The 10,477-nt window shown below is 41.9% G+C and overlaps 1 protein-coding gene across 1 annotated transcript; it reads left to right on the top strand.

The window, feature by feature from the left end:
• The first annotated feature begins 3,011 nt into the window (after window positions 1-3,011).
• On the top strand, window positions 3,012-10,098 carry rnf215 (ring finger protein 215). Its single transcript, XM_034091204.2, has 10 exons — window positions 3,012-3,422; window positions 4,956-5,108; window positions 5,198-5,269; window positions 5,524-5,609; window positions 5,871-5,925; window positions 6,033-6,137; window positions 6,822-6,938; window positions 7,169-7,312; window positions 7,975-8,077; window positions 8,521-10,098. Exons 1-10 carry the CDS (start codon window positions 3,186-3,188, stop codon window positions 8,541-8,543), a joined length of 1,095 nt encoding a protein of 364 aa, XP_033947095.1. The 5' UTR covers window positions 3,012-3,185; the 3' UTR covers window positions 8,544-10,098.
• Window positions 10,099-10,477: the final 379 nt, after the last annotated feature.

Below are 10,477 nucleotides of genomic sequence, written 5' to 3'. Positions count from 1 at the left end.
AGGAAGAAAGGAGGGACCACCAGAAGAGAGGAGTGGCCACGCCCACTGTCCAAACTAACGCTTCCAAACTATCTGAAAAAAGAACAACTGAATCATAACAAATTCCATGTGGGATGTATGGTTGTAATGGTTGTCAAATTAGAGAACGGGTTATTTTTAACAAAGATTTGTTTTAATTGTTTTAGTGGGGATAAGCCAAATATCCACATTGTAGTAAAGAGCTGAGAGATAGTTGATATATTGTTTACTTTTTCCTCTATGCAATGTTATAGATCACGCATTGCCATTGTGTTGTTTGTGTCTAGATGTAATTGTAATTCCGATTCTTCTTCTTTTTCTTTTAATAAACCTACCCCTAACCCTTAATAACAAAATACAACTGTGAGCCATGTTCAAGCTCAACTCTCTGACTACATTTTGCACGTTTGCACACATGTCTGTACAGACCTCCACTTTAAAATATAGTCACTGTAGTGTGCCCTATTGTCATATATTCATTGTCCTGGGTGATTTGGTTTAGTTTGTATATCTGGCATAAATACTTGTCTTTATTATTCTTTTGTAATGCTAAATAATTTATAAAAAATACTTATTTGTATTATCTTTATCTTTTTTACCTATGCACCTTATTTTATTAGATTGTTTATGTTCAGACACCAAAGCAAATTCCTTGTATGTGTAAACCTACCTGGCAATAAAGTCAATTCTGAAGAAAAGATAACATAAACATGATTTGACCAATATGCAGTTAAATGCATAACATTACCAAACATAATTTGAACAATAATGCATGACTGATACAATGTTTATTAAACTCAGTACTGAATAGATACAATTAAATGTATTTCCTGGAAGACGGGATGTCTAAAACACTTAGCCGATAACAAGGGATTTGTAGCTGTATACAAACTGTAAAGTTACTGCTAATGTTGACATGAAACTTCCTGTTTTTTATGTTTTAAACTGACGAAGAGGTTTTTATTGTGAAACCCTCCCCAGTGTGCGAAATACGGGGGGGTCCGGGGGAGCTCGACCCCCCGGATTAACAGGGTTTACCAGCTAAACCCTGTCACAGAGTACAAACCAAGTAACACCGAGACACAGACACTTGTATTTAAACTCAACCACTTATACTTAACACTATTAACAGGTAATACATAATATGACCGTATGGTATAGGCCTACATCGCGTACCTGCAATTGTTTTAGTGTGACAGGAGAGCCGAGTCGCTGTAACACTGTGCATTAAACCAGATGTAATTAGCATAGCGATCACATGGCGAGCACCTCGTCACACATCATATTTGTTTTAATATTGTGTCGTCATTATATATTGTGTGTTGGTGCAAAGTGAAACAAGTATGAGCTTGGTTGTCTTCAGTTTAAATTTCAGAGCTCACTTACTCAAAATATTGAACCAACATTAAACACTAAGGAATACCAGAGGTCCTATATTTATACAGTCTATGCGTCAAACACAGCTCTTACATTTTAATAAACACCGCACCAGTTTTAGCGTGGCTGGACCGCGGCTTTAAATCAAAGAGGGAAGTATGGGACGGAACGCTCTCTCTTTGCTACGTTCTTCTCTGATAGCAGAAAAGGTAAAAAGAAAACTCAGAACTGTAACTGTAAATCAACGGGATAACCGCTTAATATATTTTAATTCAACTTAATGTGTTGGATATTAAGTGTATTAATTTAAGTTTATCCTCCTGGGACCCAGCCCATTGAAAATGTCCACTGTAGTGGACATTTTGTTAACATGCATCTCCTTTTACTCTTTTGAGCTACTCTATCAATCCCTGATGTACTGTACAGAGGACATCCTGGTTTTCCCAGTGATATGTCATTGGTTAAAATTGCATGCTGGGAAGTTCCTCTTTCTTTTCATCCAAAATGACTGGCATACGAAAAACAAAATTGTATAGAAGCAGGAGGAGAAGTCAAATATTGTTGAATAATTGTAATTTTTACCATGAAAATCATATATATTCGTGTTTATTAACATGTGAGGAACTATATAATTAGTTCTGAAAGCAATTAAATAATTCAAGTTTTCAAATAACAGCCCTTTTATAAATGTCCATTCTAGTGGACGTCAGGACTATCTTCATGGACTTTATGACTCAATATTGTTGCAGGAGACGGAACTGAAGCAGACATTTTCTGAACCAGATAGTTCAGGGAGATTAAGATGTTGAGCTCTCAGATGATGAGAGAGATGAGGCTTTCACACCTGGGATAGAAGAGGGTCAAGAAGAAGGGGGGAAAGATGCAGGAGGCTCCATGAGCGCACAGATAGATACATAGAGACAGATAGGGACGAGCTGGAAAGACATGGCCCCCTGTGGGCCAAGAGTAGCACGTATGTCTTATTGTTGTTTTTATTTTAAGTGGAGCCATGAAAAATGAGAATTGCCTCAGGAATGCAAGCTTTGTTTCTATGAGCATGGTCAAATGGAGACAACATCCATAAAACTAGTCAAGAAGACCCTACAGCCCGTGCTGACTGGAGTCAATGAGGTACTTTCCCACTACATTGACTACAAAGTCTTTGAAGATCTGGAACGATTCACCAAAAACCAAACTAGTTTTGTATTGACCAAATAAACAGCAATGTTCAGATCAATTACTTATTCATGTTTTAAATAAAGGTGAATGTATTATTGTATTAATATCACTCTATAACCATAATACGTTACATAGTCCATCTGTTAATGTTGGCTGTCTTTTCAAACTAATATGGTCCCGACGTCCTCTACAGTGGACATACTGTAACATTTTAAAATAAAATAAAATAAAAAAAGTCTAAATTGCAAGATGTGTTTTTAACCCTAAATAGGTAGGAAATCACAAAAAAAGGAAATCGGAAGACACTTTTTTTCCTCGGGTCCCAGGAGGATATGATTTAATTCGTGGTAATGCGTCACCATAGACTGCATATAAAGGTCACAACTATGATCTCTACCGATGTGTATACAAGATGATAATCCTCCGGCTTCTTCCAGTCAGGTCCGGAAGTTGCCTGTCGTTGTTTACATTCTCTGAGTGGTCCAGCTAGCTAATTGGCGAACAGGAATGATGGCAGCTTCTATGAAATGACGGGTGACATTTGATTAGGTTTTTATATTTATACACATTTTTGGTATTCTCTCGGTGTTGTTGTTGTTGTTGTTCGGGTTATGGCTTTAGCTCGGTGCTGGTACTGTCTTTGGGTAATGTTACCGCTCGTCCTGCTGCGGTGGCCGGGGCTGCTGGTCGCCGGGGAGCAAGTCGCTCTGGTGGAGGTTTTCCTGGAGCAGCGGCCCGGCGTCAGCGCTGTGCTCCAGGGGGAGGTGATGGAGTCCGGCAGGGAGAGCAGCAGGAGCTCCGAGACCCAGGACGAGGACCAGGAGGAGCTGGAGGGAGAGCTGGTCCTGGTGAGTCGGAGGGCAGTAAATCATGGTAAACATTGCACGTCTGTTCTGAACTGTTGCATTCGCAGTGGCGTTTCTATATGTACAAAAGTGGTGGGGCACACACAACTTAGATGTCTATACGCTTCTGCAGTGAGGTTCATGGCTGGTGAGGCACTGGCACTGACTCTTCAGGTTTACAAATATTATATTTTGACCTAAATCAAAATATTATATTATTTTCAAAAGCCTCTTTAGTCTGATGCTTCAATTAATTTTAAACACAGTTCAACAGAAGGATACCCAAAAAATGTAATTGTATCATTTACATATTGAATTGTTCTCTCTTAGTAAGATCCCATTTTCAATAAAATGTTGGTCTTACCTTGACTAGAAGATTAAATCCATTTGCCTATCCTTCTGGACAAAAATCTCTAAAAAGTCCTCCTTATCTTCTTGTAGTTTCAAAAGTCTATCATAAATCTGAATGATGGATTTATGATTCGACAATTATAAAAGTAGGGTAGACATGTGGATATTATCCGGCTTAACAAAACGTACATTTATCTAACAGATCTTATTTTGAGATATTTTCTCCTATGGAGAAATCTCATTGCTTTTTTGTGGAGGGAAGCCATGCGCAGCTTACTTCCTGGTTTTAGGACGCGTCACTGCAGCTCTCTTTCCTCCTCTTCACACACCACACTTTTCGCGGCACACGTACTTACAGCCAATCAGCTCTGAATTATGTGAGATGACGTATGGTGGGGATGGCAGCTCTATGCCCCTATAGTCATTATTTTTTGCCACACACATTAAATAGGAAAATACTCTGAGCATGCGCAGTGTAGTTTTTACAGTCACCGTTCACTTAGACAGTGAGAGGGAGGGCCAGGATCAGGTTTTGTCCCACATGGCTCTAAACAGCTCAATAGGCACACACTGTAAACACTAATTAGAAGAACACAGACTAAAACAGCAATGTACAGACGAATCAGATGATTAAACATGATCTTAAAATATATTTTCTATATATTTAAATTTATTTTTGCATTTTGTTGTAATCATTATTTTAATACTTTCTGCTGACACTAGGTGGGGCTGTGGCACCTAATGACCAGTCGCCACTGTGCATTCAGGTGGAAACCTGGAGATGTGCAAATCACCAAAAGATCACCATTGATGGCACTTATCATTAGTTTAAAACCTGTGTTTCACCCTAATCTTAACATTTCCATTCATTCTGAACATCTGTCTGTCATGATTAACTCCTATGAAATAAAATGGAACGTGAGATGTATCAGCGCATGAACAAAACAAAGCAGTGATTATTCAGTAGAATATTTAATATTATGCCATCACTTCTAAATTGTCTCACACAATTGTCAGCAACATCCATATTTTAATAGTAAATTGAGTGCATGTAGGTGGTATTGTTTGAAATGATGGTCATAACAAACAAAAGTAAACAAGTTTCCTCCTTGAACTGCCACTGCAGAGGAGCTCCTTTGTGAAACCGCTTCCAGTAAAGAGCTCAAGCCTTCTTTCTGTCCTAAGGTTCAGAATGAGGAGACACAGGTCAACGGAGGAGAAGGTGAGGACGACACCAAAGAGCAGGAGCTGTGGATCGGGGTGGTGCCTGTGGAGATGGACGAAATCAAAGCTTCCACTGGGAACCAAGAGTCCTTCGCTGATGCAATGGTCAACAGAGTAAGACGCTTCAATGTGTTCTTAGTCTGTTGGGGTCTTTTTCACATTGATATATATGACAAAATGAACATGTACCATTTCCGTTAAAGATGAAGCGAGCTTTGGTCCTCGGAGCGTCTGCCCTGATCATTCTCGCTCTCAACCAAAACACAGTCAGTGAGGTAAATCTCCACAAACTCAACCAGCTGTTTTCTTAATGTGTTCCATTATAACGTTCTTAAACCCTGTCATTGACATACTTTGGAGACTTACTGTCATTATGTTGTGTGTAATGTGTATCCATTAGTGTTTCAGCAATCTTCTTTGGAAGTTGCACATCAGAAAAAAACTGAATTGCAGGCGCCACATCAAACATATATGATGGATTATACCATTTCATATGAAAGTTCCCTAACATCTGCCTTGTCTGCTTCAGATGGATCTGTCCCAGGTGCTGTCCAAGCCTATCATTGTGATCCAGACGTCGGAAAATGTCACAAAGCTGATCGGAGCTCTGCTCAGGTACAGAAACACATACTATTTATGTATTACATCATCTGCTCACATGGAAATACACATGTTCACATGGACCTTTAAAGCAATTGTGCATATGTGCAACAAAATACCCTATTCTGAAGGAATCAGGTCATTGTCACAAGTGCTTTGTCATTCATGTAAGTTACACTATCTGATGAAGTACTTTCATTAAATCAGTTTAAAGGGACCCAATTATTTATTTATGTATTTATAAGTCTCTCTCTCTCTCTCTCTCTCTCTCTCTAGGGGTCTTCAAGCTACAGCAAAGATCACATACAAGACGATCCTGCAGGACAACCTGGTGAGCCCCCCACTCTAGTGTCAGCTGACTGTGCTTCTCAGTGTTTAGCACCCTCCAGTGGTGAGTGAGCAGATGACAGGCTGAGCGTCTGCTGTGTGTTGGGGCAGGGGGCCACGCTCACGCTGTGGTCCAGCTGCGGTCGGTCCAGAGGGGGTCCCTACGGAGAGTGGCAGGGGGTCATCTGCACGGGGGAGACCAACTCTCAGGTCCAGGTGGGGGAGCTGCACCAACACAGGCTGGTTCACGTGTGTGTGTGTGTGTGTGTGTGTGTGTGTGTGTGTGTGTGTGTGTGTGTGTGTGTGTGTGTGTGTGTGTGTGTGTGTGTGTGTGTGTGTGTGTGTGTGTGTGTGTGTGTGTGTGTGTGTGTGTGTGTGTGTGTGTGTGTGTGTGTGTGTGTGTGTGTGTGTGTGTGTGTGTGTGTGTGTGTGTGTGTGTGTGTGTGAGACAGACAAAAAAAAAAAGGAAAGCAGCAGGATAACATGTGTATAAATACTGATCAATTTAAGGCAAGTGACATTTTTCAAAGCTTCTATGTTGTGTTACAGCAGCATGTAACCAGGCATTGCACTGTTCAAAAGATCCACGGTAGATATATATACCAAATATAGACGTTGTATGGACCCAGTAGTAGAGGTGAAAGGCTGACCTCCGTGTCTTTGAAGCAGATGACTCCGTATTACACATTGCACCTTGTTAATCCACTTGTTCATTCATATCATTTCTCAGTGTTGTCAACATTAATACATGCAGGCAGCGTCATAATCCAATATGTTATTGCATCAGCTTTTAGTTATTGTTCAATGGACTGTTGGACTCCTCACACAGCCACCAAGGGAATCTAATTCCACGAATAGTATCAAATCCATTTCCCCCCCCCCCCCCCCCCCCCCCCGTAGAAGTACCTGCAGCAGCTGTGGGACACGGTGCTCCTGGTGGCTCTGATCATCAGCACCGGGGTCATCGTGCAGGCCCGCTGGCAGCACCAGGACCAGCAGCTCCACGACGACCTGGAGGTACTGAGGACATCGGTCCAGCTCATTCTTCAGCAGTCTCTACAATGATATTCTTCTTGAAACACTCACAACATGATCAGCTGTGTATCCCACTACTCACATTTAACAGACCCTCACACCGCTCAGTCGTACGCTCACTGAATCCCAATGACATGCATTTTTGCTCAAGCTTTAATAATCTATCAGGCAGTTCTTCTATAACACGTGTGATGTTCTGCTGCGTCCTTCAGCTCTTTCCTAAACAGGACGTCCTGAAGAGGATGTCGTCCCTGAAGACCAAAACGTACCTCCAGCCCAAACCGTGGTGTGACCCCTCCCAGTCGGGGGAGGGGGACAACTGTGCGGTGTGTCTGGAGCCATTCAACAACAACCAGGTGAGACCACGGATGGGGGAGGGGTGATGTTCAAGGACTCAGGAAGGGTTTCTGAGGGATACAGATGTTCAGGTGGTTCTGCAGTGGTGTGTTACAGCTGTGTCTCCTGTGTATGTGTCTCCTGTGTGTGTGTCTCCTGACTGTGTCTCCTGTGTGTGTGTCTCCTGACTGTGTCTCTTGTGTGTGTGTGTGTGTGTGTGTGTGTGTGTGTGTGTGTGTGTGTGTGTGTGTGTGTGTGTGTGTGTGTGTGTGTGTGTGTGTGTGTGTGTGTGTGTGTGTGTGTGTGTGTGTGTGTGTGTGTGTGTGTGTGTGTGTGTGTGTCTCTCCTGACTGTGTCTCCTGTGTGTGTCTCCTGACTGTGTGTCTCCTGTGTGTGTGTGTGTGTGTGTGTGTGTGTGTGTGTGTGTGTGTGTGTGTGTGTGTGTGTGTGTGTGTGTGTGTCTCCTGTGTGTGTGTCTCCTGACTGTGTCTCCTGACTGTGTCTCCTGTGTGTGTCTCATGTGTGTGTCTCTCCTGACTGTGTCTCCTGTGTGTGTCTCATGTGTGTGTCTCTCCTGACTGTGTCTCCTGATTGTGTCTCCTGTGTGTATCTCATGTGTGTGTCTCCTGTGTGTGTCTCGTGTGTGTGTGTCTCCTGTGTGTGTCTCTCCTGTGTGTCTCAGTGCCTGCGGGTGCTGCCCTGTCTGCACGAGTACCACAGAGAGTGTGTGGACCCCTGGCTGCTGCTGCACCACACCTGTCCTCTGTGCAAACGCAGCATCCTCGGTGAGTGACTCCACACCGTCTGATGCGCACTCAGCAGAGCCCTGCCATTTCACTGATAGTTAGGAGCAAGTGCACATGCTACTAACTATTACCGCAGTTTCATTAAAGCATTTTACTACAAACTATACAAATAACTTTGAACTTACTATACTATGGCCTTTATGGCCTTTTTGTAGAATACTACTTTTTTGTGACATAAATGACTTTATATGATATTGTTTTGGCATTCATTACATTTTTATTACATTTGTTATGGCATATATACTATAGTTTTATTTATTTTTAAACGTTGTTTTGTTGGACAAAATGTTTTACTATGTGGTTTCCATCTTTCCATCTTCATCCCGCACACTGTACTTTTAGTCTGGGATTGAGTGTTTTCGACATACTATAATAAAACCTGATGCATTGTTTCAACGCCTTTCCTCACTGAACCTCTTCAGGCAGCGTCCGCAGAGACAGTTAACGCCGCCTCTGCTCCAGCTCTGGGAACAAGGTCTCTTCCTCAGTGACGCTCAAGTCGCCGCTTCCTCCTTCGAGCAATGGATTGAGGGACTAATAAAGACTAAACAGCAGTTTGCTGGCGTCTGGACTGTGGAGGGGTCGGTGGTGATATCTGTCCTGAGCGTGGGTGCAGTCAGAAAGAGAAACAGACACAATAATAGAAGTACTGTTGTGTGTAAACAGTACTACTTCCTGGGATCATGTGACTGTATATGTGTGGACATATCTGTTTGTATGTGTGATGTAGAGCAGGGCAGATATGACTCTTGTGCTCAGTGACCCACAAACCACTTCTGCTCTGTTGCTGCAAACAGCAGCGAGGCATCCGGTGATCGAAACCGGAGCGATTAGACGAACCGATGGACTGTGTTAATGTTCACTTTAGGTCCAAAGGATGTCAACAACCACCATATTAAATAAGAGTGTACTCTAGTGTCCGCACTTTGCTTCTAAATGCGGAGCTTCTATAGTTCGAACAGATGTTGAAGAATGGGTCCTTACCATGCCTTGTGACTGAACTGCAGCAGTGTCAGAGACCTCAAACGCATCTCCTTAATCATACTTGTGTACGTTTTTACTAACTATTAGTAATGATTAAAAAGGTTAATATTTTGTAGAGAATCAAAGCTAAGTTGGATTGTTTCCTCATTTATAATGTTGTTTATCAATGTCTTCCTTAACAGTTTTGTTCAGAGGGTCAAACAGAGTTCACCGTTTCATCTCATCCATCATGGAAGAGGTCAACGACACACATGTCATGTACTTGAATGTTTAACACACCCAGCTACATTTCACTTTGCTTACGTCATCAACACATTGTACTGAGAAACAAGGGTAATGACTCCAACTCGAAGGATATCCAACACGTAGTCTTATATTTATTTTAGGTTCCTGGTTTTTCCAATTGACATGTTTCCCTTTGTCACTAAATGCCTGTACGGCACGTGCTTCCACAGCATCAGGAGGACTTTCTTTCATTATATTATTTTGAAGGCCGGACAACAGTGGTGTGAACGGGGTAGATGTTGTCACGTTGGAGCACTTGAACGTTACATGCATGCAGGTTTTTCACAAGCTCCTCCCACAGGATGAGTAAAAGCAGCACTGATGTTCAGCAGGTCAGGAACCGTTCCTCCACCTACAGGAGAGTCTCCTTAACCCTGGACGCTTCCTCCTTTTATTCCTGTTCTGCTTCTCTGATGATGTCAAAGGAACTCAAGTCGTTCACTCTGGATCTTAATAATAAATGATTTGTTACTTGGCAAAAATAAACGTCTTTGTCCTCAGTGTCTGGCTTTTATCCCGGCTCTGTGGGCCGGGATACAAATACTTGTAGGTATACTGTACAAAGCTGTTTATTACATTGGAACATCATTTACTTTGGTTTTGTCCGTCACCAGGTTCTCCAGTTGGGGCAGAAATGGAAGAAGGGTTTTCCACTTGTCCAATGCAATGAAAACATTTGGCCACAGCTAATCATTTATATTAAACGTGTCATTTTCACTTTTGAATACTTCAGTACAAAGGATGTATTAATAATGTAAGTGATATATGTGTACACATACAAATCATTAGTGAAAACCAGTGGTTCTCAAACTTTTTCTGTCATTCCCCGCTTTGAACAGGTGGGCCTTTTCAAGCCCCACCTGTTCCTCATCGCTCCAATAAAATGGTAGGCCAAGCTTAAAATTGCCAAATGTATCGTTCTATAACAGGGGTCGCCAACTTTTTTTAGGATGAGGGTTACTTTCAAAAAATAAAACAAGTCGTGAGCTACTTTTACTCCTCTTTTTTGTTTTTTTGCAGTGTATATAATTAGCACATTTTAACATTATTATATGCTACCTTTAACCTTTGAGTGCTGTTTGGGTCTGTGGGACCCGTTTTCAGTGTTTA

Source organism: Pseudochaenichthys georgianus, chromosome 9, assembly GCF_902827115.2.
Source record: "Pseudochaenichthys georgianus chromosome 9, fPseGeo1.2, whole genome shotgun sequence".
Lineage (NCBI taxonomy): Eukaryota > Metazoa > Chordata > Actinopteri > Perciformes > Channichthyidae > Pseudochaenichthys > Pseudochaenichthys georgianus.
The sequence above is the reverse complement of the archived record's forward strand: the minus strand, read 5'-3'. Positions and strand labels throughout refer to the sequence as shown.